The following is a 21,909-nucleotide window of genomic DNA, read 5'->3' as shown; positions in this document are numbered from 1 at the left end:
AATATAGGTAGGTATTCCAAAGACAGAAGGGCATTATAAATAGAGGCAATATGTGAGCAAAGGCATCACAAGCCTGAGCCCAAGGGAGATCTGCTGGCAGCCCACTGATTAGGTGGGCAACTTGGGAGAATTCTTTGGGCCTTATAATTATGGGAAGAGGACCTGGGCAGCTGCATCTTACTGTTCAGTTCTGAACATCATTGTAGGGACAGAGTCCCAGAGAGCAGTTTCCAGGCTCTCAGCTTCACGTGGAAAGGTGCTGGCTCGGTTATTAGATGGCCACCAGCCGTAACTAGTTGGCCATCGGCTGTTACTGGTTAGCCATTAGACACTGATATAACTGCCGTGGCTATGCTGGCGGGTGTTGGTTGGCAGAGAAGCACACGGCGGATTGAGGATTGTGTGGCTCCTGCTTCCTGTGTCTCCAACCCAGCTGCCAGTGAGAATATAGTGGTATGAACCCCCTATCCATGGCTCCGTGGGTGTTCCTTTTTGGCCTCACCATATCCTGTGATCTTCTGCAGGGAGTGGGAGCTGAAATCCTGCATGACAATCATTAAAATTTAATTTTGAAAATTCTATCTTTAATGGTATTTCAAGGGGCCTATGAACGTTAGTGACTGTGTGAACTCCTTTCAAGGGGGAGGATTTGGGGCAGCCAGTGCGGTTGAGTTGTTCCAGGCCCCGTTGTCTTCCATGGACGGCCATTTTATTGGGCTAGAGTATTGGGTGCATCAGAAAAGGATTACAGAGGGCCTTATATACCATGCTAAGGGGTTGTAGGTACTGCTGAGACATTGAAAGGTTTTCAGCAGAAGAGTAACACAGTCACCTATACATCTTAGATAAATCCCTCTGGTTGTTGTCTGGGAGATGGTGTAGACAAAGGCAAGTGTGGAAGGAGAGAGTCGATCCAGAGGCTACCCAAGCAAAAGGTAATGGGGCCTAAACAGAGCCTGTAGTAGTGAGGATGGAGTAGAGAAAGATGGTCAGTAAGACATGTCTCAGGTAGAATCAACTAGCCTTGGGTACTCACTCACTGGATGTGAGTATGTAGGGAAGTAAGAAAGGGGAGGAGTCAAGGGTGGCTGCTTAATAAGTGCAAAGGGAGACAGCACCTCTGTAAGAGTCTCTAGTCTTCTCGGGGACGGCGGGAAGGAAGGGGAGGGGAGGCAAGGAGCAGGTCAGAGACAGAGAAGGAAGAAGTTTTGGAGCACAGAGGAGTAAGAAACCCAAGAGACCAGGTGGCAGTAACGAAGCCCCGCCCCCAGCTCCACCTCTTCTCCCTTTTCCCACCCACCCCCCAACCGCAGCTCATCCTCGAGGGCGGAGAGAGGTGGCATTTGAGTCCTCCGGTATCCCAGCAGGCAGTGCAGCCTAGATACGCTGACAAAGGACCGGAGGAGCGGTAGCAGCTGCTTTCCGAGGAGCCGGTGTTGCCGAGGTGAGAGTCCCCCACTGTCCCGTCACCCACTTCCTCTGACTTCAGGAAAACGTGGAAGTTACGTTGCCGAGAGACCCCGCGGAAAGAAAGAGCAGTCCCCAAACCCCGAGCTTTGCTCGTTATCTGACAGCAGGGCTTCGTGGCGCCGGGATGCGGTTGGGAGGTGGGGAGAAGGAATTAGATGGGGTCCTTTTTGCCCTATCAGCCTACAGATCCCAGCCCCGGGTCTGGGTGGCCCGTGTGTGTGTCGTGCCCGGGCGGAGGCAGTAGGCTCGGGATCCTCCCGGTGCCTGCCCGGCAGAGTTCGGTTGCCCCGGGGATGCGACTCCGGGGACAACTCTTCCGCGGATGTTTTGAGGAGGGCTGGGGAGGGAGATTGAATCCCTCTTTAGGGTGACAACGTCCTCGACCTTTCTTCAGCCCGCAGCAAGCAAATGGAAAGAAATCGGGAGGCTGGAGCAAGGCGTCCTGGGATGGCTGGAGGGAGATGAAATTGGGGTGGAAAGGCAGGGAGGGAGAGCGAACGCATTCTGGCAATAATGGTGGAGGGTGTAGGGGGTATGTGGCCTGTATGCTTCCCCCTTCCTGGACCTCCGCACGGTTCCTGATGGTTGCACCAGCTGCTCGGCTGTAAACAGGCTCACATGACCGGTTTCACATGGAGCCGGCCGGCGTGGGGACTAGGGCTGGAAAGGCTGGGCTGGGCCCAATCAGGTGGAGCTGAAATCCTAGGACGGACTGTTTGATACTCCCTCTCCTGCCCTCCGGCTCTTGATCTATGTTCTGCGGTTTCCCCTCTGGACAAAGTAACTGACAGCTGTCCAGTCCGGACTGTAGTAGCATTTTTGCCCCAGTAGACTCAAAGAGACCTCTCACCGTCGGGGAGCGAGAGGGCAAATATTAGATGAAAACAGTCCCAGATTTTTGACCTTTCAGGGAAATAACAGATCACGCAAACCTAAAAAATTGGGTCCTTTGGATCTTGCCTAAAAAGCAGTCCTGTTCTTTCGGAATGCATTGCATTCTTAATGTGAATTCCAGACAGAAAAGGAAAACTCAACTTTTTCAGGCAAGGCATGCATGGGGTTTAATATATTCTTGGTGATGAAAATCTTGTGGACGTTTTCTCTCCACACCTACCGAAAACTATTTAAGGCACACCATCACTTTGCTTATGCTTCAGAGCATTTTGTATCTACTAGCATTTTAACATTTGCCACATCATATCCTAACTATGTGTGTATGTATTTTTTGCTAGCTGTAGTTTTTGGAGGGCTGAGACAATGTTTTCTTCTTTTCTCCATATTCCTTAGCACAGTTCCTGGCATATAATAAGTGCTCAGTAAATGTTTGTTGAATGAATTTGTGACTCTAAATCTTCTGAGAATGCTATGTGTAACAACATACGAGTACATAGTTCATATAATGAATTCATATGGATTTTGCTTTGGGAATTGCACATACATCTTGAAATAACTGAAGACACTGGGATGTTGTAAAACAGGTTGGGAATAACTAGTTTAAAACAAATGTTTTAAAAAGATGTTAATGGAGGGCATCCTTATTTTTGTAAATGCTGAAAGTATACACTACTCAACTTTTACATCTTGAATATGTAATAGCCTGTCACTACACATCATTTATAGCAGCAATCCCATTAGTGAGATATCAAATTATACCAAAAAACCTACGGAATGTATAAAAACAAAATTGCCTAATACTGAGCATTGAACCATTAAAAAATATAAAGTGAGTATTATAATACCGCTTGTGAAAGTGTTGACTTTAGGAACATAGCAGCCATTAAAATTCTTAATAGAGACAGTACTAGAAATTCAAAGAAGAAGAGACCTGAGTTTATGAAATGGGAAGGAAAGAGAGGTTTTAATATCATTGAGAGTAAAGCAAAACAATTGCTCTTAACTATTTTGTATTTAGTTGGCCATTGGCAAGGACTGCACCAAATATGGAGGAAGGAGATAGCCTGTGTGCCTAGATAAAAGGGAGGTTGCCTGGAGGTGGAGTTAGGAACCCTAATCAGAGTAAACACAAGAGCCAGAGACAGGTAGTAACTGTGGCTGGTGCTCTGAAGCCCAGCACATAGGTCACTAGTTTTCTGGGAAGTCTGTACTTAGAATCATCATTAGCTGTTTCAAACTTTGAACTACTTCAGTACAAGAATACCCAAGTTTCACTTGTTTCATTTGATTTTTCTTGCAGCTTCCTCTTCTCACAAAAAGGGGGGGGGGGCAAAGGACAATATGCTTTATTTTTATTTTTATTTATTAAATTTATTGGGGTGACAATTGTTAGTAAAATTACATAGATTTCAGGTGTACAAAGACAAATAATAACAAATGTTGGAGAGGCTGTGGACAATATGCTTTTAAAGTGGTTTCTATGGTCTTTAACAGTCTCCAAGTTTTGAATCTATGGTGGTAAAAGATATTGAAACTCCCATTTATCTCCAAGTCTCACCTTTTCCTTCCTCTGGTCAATCCAAAATGAGGGAAACAGAAAAATAATCCCACTTTGGGTACTGGTCTCCCTGGACTGATGGTGGAAAGTCTCTCTGAGGATTTCAGTGTGTTTAGGCTTTTCTTTCTTTCTTTTTTTTTTTTTTTTTTTTTTTTTTGGTGGGAGAGTAGTTTGCAAACTGGTCACAAGGTGGTGTATGCACATAAGGTTTTCTTTCCAATTTCATTCAGGATTGCATTTCTGTGCCTTTAGTATGGAGGAAAAGGACAAGGTAGTTTCCTGTAGCATCAGCTCCCAGCTGCACTGTCTCCCTGTAAGGTGTGGCTATGGTGGTATGTTGGAGCCTTGGCTTTCTAAACACTGCAGGCCCAGTTGGGCACTGAGGAGATGATGGGAGGGAGAAGGGAGGCAGAGAGGGAGGGCTGGGGGTGAGGCAGCTGGGAGTGCTATTGTCTGTTCTTACCCCAACCCATGGCAAATAGCCACTATAGATTTACTGTTCCTCTAATTGGATTCCTTTGCTTGTCTTCAGACAAATTGTGTCCAGCTACCACGGGGAAGTGAGTGTTCCTTGAAGAAGGAGACAATTATTAGGAGACACCTGTAGGTTAATTGATAAGCTCAGTACCTGCTCAGTGCCTGACACTGAGCTTGGGTCTATGAAGGATGCAGAAAAAGAAAACAAAAACAAAAACAGGAAAACAGTGTAGCATTATGCCTGAAGTCTGGGGAGTCATAACTAATCCACACCCTACAAATGTCAAAAAAGTCAATCCATACAGTAAGTACATTAAAAATAATGTAATTAGTGAGATCCATATAGATCAGAGTAGTATAGGAAGGCTGCCAGGAGGGGGGAAATTTGAACTAAGCTTTGAATAATGGGGAACATTTTGGTGTCCAGAGAGGATGAAGAAGATAAATCTTGGTTATTAATGCCCTAATGAAGAGTTCCTGACAGCCATAGCTATTTCATAATCAGGAAAAGAAATTGTGCACATCTCAGTAAGTGGATTTGTCTCTTGATTTTCTTCTTTATAAAACTGAAAAGGAAACACCTGTATCAAGACTTGAATTTTTGGGTCATCCTTTGAGAACTCTGGAAAAGCAGGGACATTTTCGAGAGATGCGTGGCAGTCAGCATCAGGGAGGCAGGACTTTTGAATTGAGATACAGAGGAGATGATAGGGAAGTGAGAGTCTGGACACCAGAGTCCTTCCACCAAATATCCTGGTAAATCCCTCAACCACCCTGGGCCTGATTTCCTCAGCAGTAAAATGAGAAGAGTTGGGAGCTAACATTCTTTGACTCTGCATACTTGACTTTTGGAAAGCAACCTTATAAACCAATTTTCATATGGCTTTACTGGCTTAGTTTATAATCTCTTACCAGAAGTTTTTGCACCTTATCATTTTGCAGTATGGACTGGAGCAGGGAGAAAGTGTTAGAATCTGGAAAACCATCAATTAAAGGCAGGTGTTGGCTTCATTAGGTTTGTTGGCAGTCTCTAATAATGCCCTGGTGACCTGGTGCAAATTCCTCCCTAATTTCCACTGGTTGAACTTAAGGAGGCAATTTATATCTTAGCCAAGATAAGTGAGAAATGGGGACAGGGATCTGAAATGAAATAATAAACTTCATAAATGATTAAGCACTTATGATGACCAGGGGATAGACCGCTTAATTCACAATTTGTGGGAAAATGTGTACATATTCAACTCATAAAGAGAGAGCTTTAAAGTTAAAAGAATAAGAATTCCTACTAAGTCAATATATAAAACTAGTAAAATTTCTACTCTGACCTGTGATTACTATCTTCTCCTTAAGGTCAGAACCAAGAGTTTAGCACTTGTTTTGTGTGGTTAATTCTTACTTCCTAGGCAGGTTTATAAAACATCTCACATTTCTTTATAACAAAAGTTTTATATTTTCCTAAGTTTACAAGTCATCTTAAGTAAACCTTTGTTTTCTCTCCTTGTAATGAGTTTCTGTTGCACGTACAATTATTTTAAATAATTGAAATCATTCTATTTTACACATAGTTTTAAGGTTTTTCAATGTTATTAAGGACTCATAAATTGGGAAATGCAAGTAACAGATTTTTCACACATTGTTTCTAAATTCCTGCTTGTGTTTCAAAACTGGCAACTTTTCCAAATTAGGCCCTAGCAGAGTTGCTTAATTCGACCTTTAAAAAACAAAAAAACTTTTGAACAGGTTCAAAGGATACAAAAGGGTGTCCGGAGAAAACGCTCCTCTCCTCGCACCCCTGTCCCCGGCCACTCAGATTGTCTCTCCAGGGGCAGCCCTTCCAGAGATATTATACCCATATCCAAGAAAATATGTTTACAAAATATTCTCTTACCTTCCTTTTCCACGTAAATGGCAGCATACTCTGTATTCTGCACTGGACCTTACTTTTCTCACTTAACGCTACACTTGAACATCAGTACAAATCCACACCGGACAAAGAGCTTCCTCTTCTTGACAGATATCTGGTATCCCAGTGAATGGCTATATCATACTTTATTTAATGAATCCACTATTAATGGACAGTTTGGCTGTTTCCATTCTTTTGCTATTGACAACAACTAGCTCTTGCTAAGTGCCAAGCTTTGTTCCATGTGCTTCACATGCATTATTTTAATTCTCAGTGCTGAAAAAAAAAAGCAAAAACAAAAAAACCTTTCACATACATGATTTCACACAGGGGACTATTTATATCAGATAAATTCCTAGAAATAGAATCTCTAGATCTGAGGGTATGTGTGTTTAACTTTGGTAGGTATAGTGGATGTGTCAATTTAGCTCCCTGCCAGCAATGTGAAGAACATGCCTGATTGCTCCCACCATGTGCTATCAAACTCTTTATTTTTTTGCCAATCTGACAGGCAAAAAACATTTATTTCAGTATGGCTTTAGTTTGTATCTCTCTTGTGAGTGAGGTCACATAACCTTTTGTAAGTTTAAAAGCAATCTGTATGTTCTTTTCTATAAAATGTTACAGTGTTTGCTCATTTTTATACTGGGTTGTCTTTTTGTAATGATTTGTAGGTCTTCTATACACAGTAGGGAAATTAGATATTGCCTATGATATGAATTGAAAATATTCTTTTGGCTTTGCTTAAATAGTTTTTTGCCATGAAGAATTTTAAAAGTTTTTATATAATTGAATGTATGAATACTTTTTGGTTTCTGGTTGTTAGAAAGCCTAAGATTATAAAAAAAGATTTTCCATGGTTTCTAGTGTTTTATGATTTTATTTTTTTGCCTTTAAATCTTTGATCCATTTGGAATTTACCATAATAAAATGTTGGAATTTTATAAGGAATGAGGGATGAATTCAACTGTTTTTTCCTAGATGGATACCCAGTTTTATCAATATTTATTGACTAAACTGGCTTCTATAAACCAGAGATTCCACCTTTTATCATAAGTTAAATTCTCATCCATCCTAACAGTTTTAGAATGAGAAGTTGAATATTATTTAGTGATGCCAAATTTGGATATTCTATTCCTGATAGCCAAGCTTACTGAGAAAGTAATTATAGAGTTTATTATTTTCTATTGAAAAAAATAAGATACCAAACTTCTGGGAGCACATTATCCAAATACAAATGCATGTGGCTCTTAGGAAAAGAAAGAAATTCGTGGGAAATAAAAACTCAAAATTAGAATTATTTAATCAGGTGCTTTTCAGAATAATCTTACTTTTACTTTTTAAAATTTAATATACATACTTCTTTATTAATCCACTGTTAAATAATAAGATATAGGGGAAGGTTTAATAACCACCATACGTTTGAAGTAATGAGTATAAATGATATTTTGATATAGAGGCAACAACTGTAACTTGATGTGAAAACATCTTTGCTTTCCATTGGTGATAACATTGCAGGTACTGCCAATACTAATGTGATTTATTGACTACATTTAGTATTTTTTATTACTGGTTTCAGGTGTACAAAACAATGATTAGACATTCTTTTATTGAAATGGACAGTTACTTTGGTATAGTGGAAAGGATACTAGACTAGGAAGCAGGAGGCCTGCTGATATTTTTTGTCTCAGTCTGATCTCTTCCTAATTTAATGACAAGAAATACTTAAAACATTGTCTGGCCTGCAGTAAGTGCTAAAAGCTTTACATACATTAATTCATTCACTATATGTAATTAATGAGAAGTTTGTAATCTGTTATGAATTATACAAATGCTAAATACTATTACAAATAAAAAAGTCAATAGGCCCTTTCAGCTCAGAAAAAAAAAATACTGTTATGAGCTACATGCATGCTATAAACATATGGATATAAAGTAACATGATGATCTGGGACAGCCTGTGGATTACAACCTTCTTAGTGTTCTCCCTTCACGTTTCTGCGTTCCTACACCCCCCTACCCCCAGCATAGAAGTATGTACCCTTCTTTTAACATTTTCGCTGCGGCGTTCGTCTATAGTCGAATAATATTCCATGCCGTTAACTGTGGCGTTAGACTTGACCCCACAAGCTCAGTGTTCCAGAAAGGAAGTTTAGGAAAGCAGATGTAAATTTTTTCTATATTTTTGTGTTTTTCAAGAACGAATAACAATAGGAAATTTTTATACTTTAAAGTAATCATTTATTTTAATAAGATGTAACACCTAACTGTATTTACTTAAAAATATAAATACTGTAATTATCTTCTGTGGATTTTTGACACGTTTTGGACAACAAACTTGAAATCAGTTAATGCAGTCAAAAGGTTAAGGACTACCTCAAATGCCTGGCCACTCTTCCAGGTAAAATTATTCATGTAGTCTTCTGGTTCCCTAGTACTTCGTATACAACAGTATGCATTATAACAGAGATAGTATAAATATTTATTTTGTTTCATCAATGAGACTTGAGTTGCTTGAGGACAGGGCCTGTGTATTATTCATCTTTGTATCTCTGTGCAATTCCTGACATAGTTCCAGGCCTGTAACAGGCACTCAGCTGAAAGAAAAGAATAAAGATTTGCATACATGACAGAAACTATCCTATTTGATAAAAGGTGGAAAGCTTTCAATCAGAATCAGCGCATGCACCCCGATAGCTGGTAAAATCAAACAAATTTAATCATTTGTTATATTTCTCTTTGGATGTATGAGAACCTGAATGCAAAGTATTAAATGCTTTTATGGCCTATTTTAAAGGTGTGATCTACAGGGTGAAAATCAGACATTTTCTGTGATTGTATGTTTTAGCTTTTGCTTTCTTTTAAAAAGTCACACTTAGGGTGCTAGCTAAATGAGAATGTAGTTGCTTAAAATTAGATTAGGAAATAAATACAGAACCATAGCACTTATCAGACACTCAGACTTCTGCCAGTTACAGCTATCTGGAACATATTCAAGAACCCCAGAAGGAATCCAAAAAAGGTCTTTGAAGTTGGAAGGAAACGCTCTCATGAAGCCCGTGTACTTGACGTAGGAGGGGAGGCACAGTGCCACTGGAATACCAAGGCCTACTTACCGACTTTGAATTTTCATAGAAAACTCCACGGACTGCTTAGCACGTTTGGATATTCAGCTTCCCTTCCAGACATTTTTGCTTATCTTGGGTTTCGGTAGGGAAAAAAAGATTAAAAGAACTCTCCCACCCATGATGCCAGGAGGCACTAACTAAAGCATTGTTGAAATGAGTGTAAAAATGATTCTCATGTTTTTCTCTCACAAATCATGGAAACTTACTTTGTTTTATTTTATTTTTTTTCGTTTTTAAGAATTCTGATTGGCTCACAAAATTGTTGTGACGATACTTAATTTATTCTACATTTTTAAAAAATCTGAAGTTTAAAAAGAGTGATGTCGCTTTGATCTCACCTCTTTGAAAGGGGGTGATTAATTTGAGGTAGAAAACTTTTATTCCTTCATTCAAGTATTTGTTATTTATCATAGGTTGAAATCTTGACTGTGAAAGGAGCATGTATACATTTCTTTGTGTGGTTTGGTAAAAGCTGTGTAAGTAAGCCGAGAGGAAAAGTCAAAAGGCACGTTTAAATGATTGGGGACCTATTTTAATGTATGCTGAACATGTGTTTTTTTGGTTGGACAACAAATGAAAACAAGTATCGTTCAGTTTTCTTTCTCTTTTCTTCTCTTTCTAGATTGCCAAAATGCTTTGGAGTTTTTAACTGACTTTAAGAAAAGTACAAAATAGATTTGAGACTGTAAAACCAGAAGCTGCAGCAAGAGGGATTTTGTGCCAATGCATCAACAAAAAAGACAGCCAGAGTTAGTGGAAGGAAATCTTCCTGTTTTTGTGTTTCCCACGGAACTAATATTTTATGCAGATGACCAGTCAACACATAAGCAAGTGTTGACTCTATATAATCCCTATGAGTTTGCCTTAAAGTTCAAAGGTGAGTCTCCTAGGCCCATTTGATAGATTTTAACTTTCCTACTAATTTTTTACTTGTAGAAACTAATTAAAAAAAAAAAAACAACACTAATGGCCGTTGTGACTTTTTCTTTCAGTTTTGTGTACTACTCCAAATAAGTATGTTGTCGTTGATGCTGCAGGTGCAGTAAAGCCTCAGTGTTGTATGGATATGTAAGTCCCAATCACTTCCTGGTAACATGTTTTAAGTGTGTTAATATTTATATGTTTAACTTGAAAAAGGTCTTTTCTTGAAGCTGTCCCCACATAGGCATTTATTATATGTATATGTTGAACTTTTGCTGAAAGTTTTAGTCTATCAAAATTCTTGTTAAGAAGTTTCTGAAAGATTCTAAACAGGTCGACCAAGTACTTAGTATTTCATTATGCTGGAACTGATGTGTGTGTTAATATTTCCACGAACATTTCCTCATTGTTGTGCTTTTAGTCATCATAACAGGGACATTTATGAAGGTTAAAGTTCTAACTTATTCCTTTAAATTTCTCTGTAATAGGGAATTTAGCTTTCTTTGGAACATCTTGCTATTATAGTGACATTTGGGAAACTAATAATACTACACTCTCAGAACAATGGTAATATAAGTTCATCTGAAATGATTCAGCTGATAAACTTGGAAGTTAATCTATACAAACAGGAAGTAAGTGTGTAACTACTCATCTGTAGAAGGTTATCTGAGCTCTTCCAGATAATTTCATCTTCGAGTGTCAGATAAATGATTGTTTGTTCAAGCTGTTCATATTTAATTTTCACTTTAGAACTGGTGGTGACCAGATGGATCCATTGACCAGCCCTTAATTTAAGCCACCAAGTAAACTGTATTTGTTTAAGTCATCCATGAGAAGGAGAAGCAGAAGTCTTCTCTTTTGGAATACATTCTCATCATCCCAAAGCCTTAAAATGATGTATATCTGAGGATGTGCTTTTGCCCATTTCTTTTTTCATTCAGTACACAATAAGCAAGGACTATTCCAAAGAAATGTAGTCTCTTGCTAAACGAATGCATTACCTTTGACCTGTTTGTTCTGTGTTCTAAGAACCAAATAAATGGAATTGTGAATAGGTCTCATAAAAACTAAAGTGCTTTTAGACTCTTTTCTCTTCAGAGAGATATGGAAGTGTATTGTTAGCCTTCTGTTGGATTGGTCATACTGGATAACTTACTTATGCAATTGATTATTTTCACCTGTGTGAATGGACTTCAATTTTAAGTCTAGGGTAAGGTTTGTTACTTTGAGCAATAAGTGGCAATAGAAATTTATGAGACCTCTGTGGGGAAGAAACAATTTCATATATCTAATTTAGTAAGTATTGCTGCACACAGATATCCAGAAAAAAAGATGCCATTGCCCAAAGAAATTTTCTTTATCTATCATTTTTTTTTTTACTTAATACTTTTATTCTATGTTTTAGAGTATGAGTTTTCATCAAATATTTTAGAATTAGCCATTTTGGGGGTTATACCGTGATTTTTATGTTTTAGCATCATTAGCAAATTTCTGTATTTGAATATTTGGTTGTAGTCCATTAATATTGTTTTACTGTATGAAGTCTCTTGCTGAATTCTGTTTGACAGGCCCTAGAAGCCTAAACAGCATTTGTTATTTTGAATGTTTTCAGTGTGATTCGTCATAGAGATGTTCGATCCTGTCACTATGGTGTAATAGACAAATTCCGTCTCCAAGTTTCCGAGCAAAGCCAGAGGAAGGCTTTGGGAAGAAAAGAGGTTGTGGCTACTCTTCTCCCTTCTGCAAAAGAGCAACAAAAGGAAGAAGAGGAAAAAAGAATAAAGGAACATTTAAGTGAAAGTTTATTTTTTGAGCAATCATTTCAACCAGGTAATTTTGGGTTGTTTTTAAAGTCCTACTGAGGTCTTATACATTTCTAACTTTAAAATATTCAGGGAGCTAATAATAATTACTAGAAAAATAATCTGTTGCTTTAAACCTAATCAACGACTTCAAAACTGAACCTAGAGAGCAGATGCCTAAAGTCAAGCCCCTGGCCTAGAGCTGGACTTTCAGAGGAGAAAAGACTAGAGGAGGCTGTAAGGAGAGGGCTAATGTTGCCATAACTTTTTAAATCTATAAAACCTGAGAATGCAGGCACTGTAGTTTATAACGCTAGCACAATTTGGCAATTATATACTTTCATTTCTGTGACTTTCCTATATCCTTTCTCATTTAATTAGTTCAAAGAAGGAGAGAGAGATTGTGTTTGGCAATAGGCCACACTTGGTGCACTGTTCATATAATTTTGAAAAAAAAAATCTCATTAAAGTTGAAGTTAATTAAACTAAGTAGATTATAATATCCCCTGTGGGCTATTAATTGACTCCCTCTCCATTCCTCATTTCCTTCCAGCTTAGATATTCAGAAGTGTTATGATATATTCTTTCAACATTGACACTATCCTCATCTTCAACTCTTTGGACGTCATTCCCCCTCCCTCTTAACTTCTCAATATCTCCCTCCAACCCTAAGAGGAGGAAGATAAAATTTTCCATATAAAAACATGGAAACTTTTTGATAGTGATATGTGAATGTGATAGCAGCTGTCCTTGAAATCTCCACTTTATATATGAGGAATTTAAAAAGTCTACTTGTCATTGTATTAATTCATAGATCCCCATCAGTTTGTTCATCCTAGCATGTTTATTTTGATAACACGGAGAGTAATGCTTCTTTGATTTCCTGTAGCCAAGAGGCTTCCCAGTCCATGTAGGGAGTGCCCAAATTTTCTGATGATACTGAGACGAGAGACGGTGGGTAGTAGCTAGTAGATTATTTTCTTCTCAGCAACTATTATTGACTGACAAGACCAGCTTTTCATCTTTTGAAGCTGAAAGAGACCCTCTGTCAAATGTCACTTTGAGATCTCAGATAAATATGAAGCTGACTTATATTTATCAAAGGGGAGATTCCCCTTTTAAAATCCCTTCTCTAGGACAAGAAAGGCCATATAATGAGTATTTGTTTTTTGATGTTAAATTCATAATTTAAAGTAAAGTGTGTTGGAGCTCATTTTTGTATTTAACAGATCAGTTTAATAGCCAAGAATAATAAGTGTTAAAAGTTTAGTTATACATTTTTCCTTTTATTTTCCAATTTATTAGAATTCAGGTGAAAAAAATCATCCTAAAGGGCTAAATAATTACAATGTGTATTGAGCATTTATTCTTATTTTTATAATGAACCTTTGGTATCTGAAGTATATTAAAGTTCTCTTCTAATTGTAAAATTGGACTAGGTAGATGAATGAAGATAGGTGATATTGGAATAACGTGATCTGTTTTGAGAAAAAAAAAATCTAAGCTATCCATGTCAGGAAGCGCAATGAAAGCAGGCACCTTATTTGTCTTGGTTCACCATTATGTCCTCAGCACAGAGTATAATCGTCCCTTGGTGTCTGAGTGGGATTGGTTCCAGGACTCCCCCCTCTGATAGCAAAATCTGCGGATGCTCAAGTCCCTTATTTGACCCTCCGTACCCATGGGTTCTGCATCCTTGGATTCAACCAACTGCGGATCAATGGTTGGTTGACTCTGCGGATGCGGAACCCGAGAATATGAAGGGCTGACTGTAGTTACACAGGAAATGTGCGCATGGACTACACTGGGAAGGCTGGATTTATCTGGTAGGGCCTGTTGGGTTGGTTTTGTCTTACAAGGTTTCCACTGCTATTGCCACTCTTTAGAGCAAGGGCCATACCACGGGAGTCCCATATACAGTCTTGGCCAACATGTCCTGTTTGTGGGTAGTTACTCCTATGTTTCCAATAATATGGCAGGAAATTGAGTAAAGTTCTCATCTTTAGCTCAATTAAAGATGAGTTAATTGAGTTAAATTTAGTCTATGTTGACAAAGTGACCTTTTACACTTCTGTTTATTAAATTAATGCAGTTATGCACCACTTAATGACTGGGATACGTTCTGAGAAATGTGTCATTACACAATTTTGTCATTGTGTGAACATCATAGAGTGCACTTCCACAAACCTAGTTGGTACGGCCTACTACACACCTAGGCCATATGGTGTGGCCTGTTGCTCCTAGGCTGCAAGCCTGTATAGCATGTTACTTTACAAAACAACACGAGATTAAATTGAGCACGAGAAAAAATGATGCCATCAAGAGACGCAGTAAACATGAGATGTATGAGGCTGCTGCTGGTGTAACACGGCATACTGTTTAACAGCGAACTTTTTTTTATAAGTAGAAAGAGTAGACTAAAATAATGATAAAAAGTATAATATAGTAAATACACAAACCAGTAACAGTCATTTATTATCATTATCAAGTATTACGTGCTGTATATAAGTGTAGGTGCTATACTTTTATATGACTGGTAGCACAAATTTGTTTATACCAGCATCACCACAAACATGTGAGTAATGTGTTGCACTGTGACGACAGCATGACAGCTACTATGTTACTAGTCAATAGGAATTGTTCAGCTCCATTATAATCTTACGTGACCACAGTTGTCTGTGCCATCTGTAGTTGACCAAAATGTTGTTATGCAGTACATGACTGTAGTAAATCATGTGTGCTTTCTATTAGGTTGGTGCAAAAGTAATTGCAGTTTTTGCAATTATTTTTAACCTTTTAAACCACAATTACTTTTGTACCAACCTAATAGTATATAGATTTCAAAGGTTTTTCTGAACTAAAATATTGTTTAAGACAGCAAAAAGGCACTACCTGTGTCTGTTAAGTTTCTCTGGACTAAAATATTGAAACAAATTGAGATTGTTTTTTGGCAGGTTTTGAAATGGCATTACTTTTTCATGTCTTTAGCTTAGAAAGTGTTTATTAGATATATTACAAGTGCAACAATGTTGTGAGGCTCTTTGAGTTAGCTGGAAAATGGTTGAAGGCTCTATCATGAAAGATTTGGATTTTAAAATGTATCAAAAGGCAATAAGGGGGGTGGACGGGTGGCTCTGTTGGTTGGAGCGCGAGCTCTGGCCAGCGGGTTCGGTCCCCACATGGGCTGGTGGGCTGCGACCTCCCCAGCAAGAATGGGGTTGGTGAGCTGCCGCTCAGCTCCCGGGTGGCCAGATGGCTCAGTTGGTTGGAGTGCGGGCTCTCCGCCACAGGGATGCCGGCCGGTTTGACTCCTCGACTCCCGCAAGGGATGGTGGGCTGTGACCCCTGCAGCTAACAGCAGCAACTGGACCTGGAGCTGAGCTGCGCCCTCCACAACTAGGATTTGGGGGACAACAGCTTGACTTGGAGAGGTGCCGGAAGTGCTCACTGTTCCCCAATAAAGTCCTGTTCCCCTTCCCCAATAAAATCTTTTAAAAAGGCAATAAGAATGAGAAATTTCTTAAGTTTATTGTATAAAAAAAGCAATAAATTAAAAAAAGAAAACAGCACATATAATCCCATACATTTAACAAATCTGCTTATATAAATGTTCCATGTTACTTTCCAGATCTTACCTAGGCACATAAATATAATTTATATATATGTATACATAAATATATATTTTCATTTAATAGAAATTTAAGACAAACCCACAAAGCATATTTTTACAAAATACCAAAGGCCAGGTTATTAAAAAGATATTTTAAAAAGACGAAGCTGAATCTTAGTGGGTTTGTCTTAATTACATTACTAATGAACTGCTATGTCTATGCAGTGTTTGAGTCAGTGCTCTCTTGCTTAAGAAAATTGTCCTTTTACTATTTATAATAATAAAAGATTGAAAATTACCTAAAAGTCCATCGATTGGGGTTGCTTCAATTATGAGTATTTGTAAGATGGGATGCCAGACAGGCATTTACATGGATCTGCTAGAATGACAGATGGTTGTATATTGACATGGAAAGAGGTTCAAATATATTTCTAAGTGAGAGGGGGGAAAAAGCTATAGAACATTATGTATAATATGGTCTCATGTAAAAAAATATTTTACATGTTTATACGGACATTAAAATCTGAAAGGATCTATACCAAGATTTTAACAGCGTTATTTCCAGGAAGATGGGATTACATAGGAACCTTTATGTTTTCTGTATCTGTATAAAAATTTTACAATCAGAGAAATAGCTCTTTCCATTTTGAAAAATTTCAAGCATTTTTACAAATGTTTTTAGAATTTCTCTAAATAGGAAAAATTCCTTGACATTATTATTGTGGATTTGCAGTGAGCAGCATAATTGTAAATAAATGCTTTCCTTGAAAACTTATCATTGCAACAAATATAAATGTAAGGCTACTTCATTTATTAACTAAAATAAGACTTGTTTTTAGGTATTTATGCTATTGTTTCATGTCAAGCAATAATCACTATAAAATTTGAATTTGTTTTCACCTATCTGGTTTTGGCGAGGCTCAACTAAACTTTGCACAACAGCTAAGGTATTAATAATTTAGAAAAGCTGCATTTAATAAAATGAACAGTGTTATTTCATTAATAAAACACAAAGATTGTGTTGCTATTGGCTATTCCTTTTTAATGAAAGGAAGGGTAGTAGGAAAAGCCATATGACATAAAATGCTGTTACTGGGTTTCTTAAAAATATGGATATGAATATTGGACACATATACCCAGAACTGTAGAATAGCAGGCCAGGTAATAAATGGTTTTTTAAAATTTTCTTTTATTGTGGTAAGAACACTTAACATGAGATTTACCCTGTTCACAAATATTTCAGTGTACAATACAGTATGTTAACTGTAGGCACGCAGTGTTGTACAGATTGCTAAAACGTATTCATCTTGCATAATTGAGACTTTACGCCTGTTGAATAGCAACTGCCATCTCATACTACCCCCAAACCCTGGCAACCACCATTTTGCTCTCTGATTCTATGAGTTTGACTATTTTACATTCCTCATATGAGCGAAATTATGCAATGTTTGTACTTCTGTGACTGGTTTGTTTCACTTAGCATATATTTGTGAAATATTGTTTCTACTGCTTTCTTCTTTGCTAATGGGGGTAGAGCAGAGGGCAAGAGTTTTCATATGCAGCTTTAAAACACTCAAGTCGTGCCTTTTTGTTACCTTAACATGTTCAAAAATGGTAGCAGGATGCTGCAGTTTTTAGGACCAAACCTGTCTGGATGCGTATCTGAGATACTTCCAGAAAGTAGCAGAGCTGTAGTACAGTGGGCTCCAGAATGGCGTACATACAAGCAATCCATGGGGGTATAGGAAAATAATATTGGAACTTCAATGTCTATCTACTTTCAGCCCTTTCTTTTAAAATTCTATTTGTATGTTTTATATTAAACTTAATAGGACAGTATTCATGCATATAATTTATAAATGTGCTCAAACACTTTGTACTGATTACTGTGAGGTGTGTGTGTGTGTGTGTGTGTGTGTGTGTGTGTGTGTAGGGGAGAGGATGGTAACCTGTCAGTAGGAACTCCCTACCTCACAATGCCATTTCAACATTCCATTCTATAATAACTCAGAAGTTATGGGCTTCAAGATAAATTCAGTAAATAAGTCCTCATGGAGTGGGCATGATGGGGAAAGAGTCAGAGAAGTTAGACAAAACTGGAATCCTGGTGAGTGGTGAAGAGTGTATGTGAACAAACTTTTGTGTAAGTTGTTTTTAGAAGCAAGCTGAGAAATTTTTGACTTCTTACAGAAAACAGAACTGTCTCCTCAGGACCTAGTTTACTAACTGTCTTCCTGGGAGTGGTGTGTATTGCAGCTCTGATGCTTCCTACAATGGGGGATGTGGAATCGCTGGTGCCTCTCTACCTCCACTTAAGTGTGAATCAAAAATTAGTGGCTGCTTATATCTTAGGTAAGTGTTTTAAAGATGCACTTGGGGCGTACGTGTAGGCAATTTTTATGGCTTGGAGGTGGTAGTGGTGGTCTTATGTGTGTATAGGGTGATGGTGGTGGTTTACTATTTTTAGAAAAACAAAAGATTGCTTTAAAAGCATGGTGAGGAAAAGTGCATTTTAAGATTTATTTTTTGGCTCACATTTAATCCTCAGCTAATTTATCTAATACCTAATACTGTATTTATTCAATTATTTTCCTTTTGCTGACTTACAGTGGTATAACATGTGTACAATGCATATATTCCATGACACAGCATCTCTACTTCTAGGAATTGATCCTAGGGAAACACTTAGACAAAGGCATATAGTGATAAAGATGAACAAGGCAGCCTTGTTTAATATGGTGAACCTTTCTTTAAACCAGTTCCCTTGCTTCCTGTTAAGTTATTCTATCAGTCATTCTGACTAGAAATCTTAGATTTAATTAGTTCAGCTGAACAAACATTTGTTCAATACCTAGCATGTGTCAAGGATTAGGGTTCTGATGATGAATGACTCATCCTAGTCTCCTCTCACCTCTTCTGAGATGCCAACTCTTTTCTGTATTCTCTCTCAGTAATTCTTGGTGCTCTCTCTTTTTCTAATTTCAAAATTGTCTTTTAAATTGCCTCTCTACTTTCTGTCTGTGTCCCTTCTCTTCCTATTCCTGTGCCCCTATTACTTTTCCCCCCAAACCATCTATCATATTGCTGTCAGATTGATTTCCATTGTTTTGGTTTCACCGCCACCACTCCCTACTCAAAAACATTCAGTTATTTCCCATAGTTCATAGAATGAAGTATAATTCCATAGTTTGGCATTTAAGACTCTCCATACTGTTTGAGACCTCTCTGAGCGACTCTTGTCTAACTGGTGCCCTACATAAATCCTTGATTAGAGCTGTGAGATTATTTATTGATCCCCAAAAAGCTCATCTAGAGTCCCAGTCCTACCTCCATGTCCTTGCTCTTCCCTCACCTGAATGCCTGCCCATCTCATTGTTCTCTGTCTTTCCTGTCCATCTTTTAGGCTTATTTCAGCTTTACCTTTCAGGGTATCCTTGCTGACTGTCCTGGTCCTACGTGATTATTTTCCTTTTCTGTACTTTATCACTCACTTTTTAAAAACATTTAGGACAGAGCATATTAAATTTTTTTATGGTTTTATGTATGGAGTCTCTTCAAAAGAGACAAGCCAAGGAGGAATACTACTGCCTCTTTGTGGTCCTGGGATACAAATGGGCCCCAAGTGTTATTGTTGATGAAGTCAACTGACTTTACTGACACTTTCAAATGGCATGTCTGCTATTATTATAGCTGATGTGACTGGATAAAGTGGGAGGTATATTTGATGGTTAAAAAATTAGCTATGGCCAGATGTTAATGATTTAATTAAATCTATCCAGTTACTGCCCATTGCTGTAAATTGGATTTCTTCTGTATAACATGAACTAAATTTGAATTGACTTGGGGTTCTTGGTAGAGTGTTTGCCTATGTGCTGTATTTTATTTGCTCATTGAGGGCTAAACAATTGCTTATTGAATGGAAAATTTTGTAAAATGCATGTCTTTAACTGTTCTCCATTCTTTTTTTCTTTCAGGTCTTATCACGATGGCTATACTTAGAACATGAGCAGGGAACCCAATTAACTTCGGAAGTAAATTTATCTTGAAAATATGAATGTGGACTGCCTTTTATCTTTATTTCACTCCATTAACATGCTACAAACTATTGAATGATTTACAATAATTATAAATGTATATTTTAAATTACTCTATAATTTTATTCAAAGGACTTCAGCACATTATGTTACAGACAGCAGGATGCTTCTGAGTGACACCTAGGAAATTATTTGAAGGAATTCGTTTTATATCTAAACCTATTATGCAAAAGTCTTTATTTAAAACATTTGTTATTTTCTCATCTTTTTTCTAATTTACTTTGTTAAGGTCATGTGTCCTTCAAAGTTAAAGGCCTAAAAGACCAAACTGACCAGCCTAAAAATAAAATTACATTTATTTCCTAGCTATAGGAACATCAACGTTACTATGTAAATTGCGCTTTGTCCTCTATCATTATAAACAGTTGCCATGGTGTTTATAAGAATTTTACAGTTAATATGTAGAGAGTTTTTAAAAAAATGCATAAAGTACTGAGGTATCATGCTTATCCTAGGGCTCACAGAAGATAGGACTATTTAATTCATCTTCTGAATTACAGAATAGGTTCTGGTCCAGATACCAAGCATGTGGGTTTTTTAAACCTCATAAAAGTAGGGTGACCTCCCTTTGGTCTAAGAATTCTAAAGGAAGGTAGGCATGTGTTTAGTTAGTTGGTCCACCCTGGCTTTACCTCTGGATAATGCTTCATGTTAATAGGAGGAAAAATCACTTTATCTTTTCTCCCCAGCTTCTTGCCTGACTGTAAGCGACTAGCCCAGACTGGGATTACTTAATGCCGGATGGTTTATGTGGAGATGATTTTTCACCTTTAAACCCTAAGCCACGTATAGAAAATCCTTGATATCTGTGTCTATTTTGTATCAGTCACTGAGACATTTTTTAAGTTTGTATTTATTATTAAAATAACTTTACCAAAAAAGTCCCCGAAGCACAACTATTTACATTTCGTTATAGCCTCTTCTAATCTCTAACCTATATATGCGGTTTTCACTGTTATTGTCATAGTAATTGATCTTTTGACTTAAGATTTTTATCTGAGAGCACAATGTAATGAGAGTCTCTTGAAAATCATCTTTAAGATCTTTTTACAGAATGAATTTATGCACTGCTACTGTAGTATTCTCAAGGAATATATGTAAACACAAAATACATGCTTGAGGTTGGTTTTTGCAGGAAACTATACTTTGCTTCTAAACTAAAAGCTTTTACATACACTCTTAAAAGAAAATCCTCATTGTTTAACCATTTGGGGAGCATAAATCATTAAACGGATCATGTCTGTACACTGTAATGAGTGAAAAGCACATAAATATTAATGTAATCTATTTTGAACTTTGGAAAAAACCAAACTTATGTTTGGAGGCTATCCTTGTTTCTCTGTCCATCTCAAGTTGTATGTGTGTGCAAGTGCACGCATGTGTGTGTATGTGTGTGTGAAAGCACATTGTAAAGAAATTACTTTAAAAAAATAAAAGAAAATGGAAACCCAAGATTCACATTGATTTACACTTTTCGTGTTGCTCTGAAGAACTCAAAGTTTTAGCTCTCCTAATTCCTGAAGCTGTCTCCTATTCCTGTGAGTTAAATCGGAAAAATAAGAAGTGAAATTTGTGAGTTAAAATGTCTGAAATGTCTTAATTTACCAAGGGAGTTAATTTGTTCCTTTTTAACTTATTGAATAGGTAATAGTCACATGCTTCAAAAATCAACACTATAAAAAGGTATATAAAGTCTTACTACTATGCTGTACATCTAAAACTAATATAAAATAATATTGAATGTCAACTATAATTTAAAAAAAATAGTCATGGGGATATAAAGTACAGCATAGGGAATATATTCAATAATATTGTAATAACTGTACAGTGTCAGATGGGTAATAGACTTATTGGGGTGACCACTTTGTGAGGTATAGAAATGTCTAATCACTATATTGTTTTGTAAACCTGAAACTAATAAAAATGATTAAAAAAATAAAAGTGCATTGGAAATAAATAAAAAGTTATACAGTGAAAAATTACTGCTGTCCATCCCTGTCCACCCATTACCTACCCACTCAGCCACTTTTATCAAATATGCTTCTATTGTTT

At 37.5% G+C, this 21,909-nt stretch overlaps 1 protein-coding gene across 1 annotated transcript; it reads left to right on the top strand.

The window, feature by feature from the left end:
• Positions 1 to 1,313: 1,313 nt before the first annotated feature.
• On the top strand, positions 1,314 to 21,311 carry MOSPD1 (motile sperm domain containing 1). Its single transcript, XM_019717457.2, has 6 exons — positions 1,314 to 1,444; positions 10,053 to 10,307; positions 10,423 to 10,498; positions 11,964 to 12,181; positions 17,954 to 18,115; positions 19,738 to 21,311. The coding sequence occupies exons 2-6, from the start codon at positions 10,154 to 10,156 to the stop codon at positions 19,767 to 19,769; spliced, it is 642 nt and encodes a 213-aa protein (XP_019573016.1). The 5' UTR covers positions 1,314 to 1,444; positions 10,053 to 10,153; the 3' UTR covers positions 19,770 to 21,311.
• The last annotated feature ends 598 nt before the right edge of the window (positions 21,312 to 21,909 follow it).

Source organism: Rhinolophus sinicus, chromosome X (genome assembly GCF_036562045.2).
Source record: "Rhinolophus sinicus isolate RSC01 chromosome X, ASM3656204v1, whole genome shotgun sequence".
Taxonomy (NCBI): Eukaryota; Metazoa; Chordata; class Mammalia; order Chiroptera; family Rhinolophidae; genus Rhinolophus; species Rhinolophus sinicus.
Note: the sequence above shows the minus strand (reverse complement) of the source record. Positions and strands in the feature narration are given on the sequence as shown.

Coding starts and splice junctions, on each gene's coding strand:
- MOSPD1 (XM_019717457.2), top strand. CDS start 10,154: ATGCATCAACAAAAAAGACAGCCAGAGTTAGTGGAAGGAAATCTTCCT. Junction 10,308..10,422: donor GTTTGCCTTAAAGTTCAAAG/GTGAGTCTCCTA, acceptor TTTTTCTTTCAG/TTTTGTGTACTACTCCAAAT. Junction 18,116..19,737: donor AGTGGCTGCTTATATCTTAG/GTAAGTGTTTTA, acceptor TTTTTCTTTCAG/GTCTTATCACGATGGCTATA.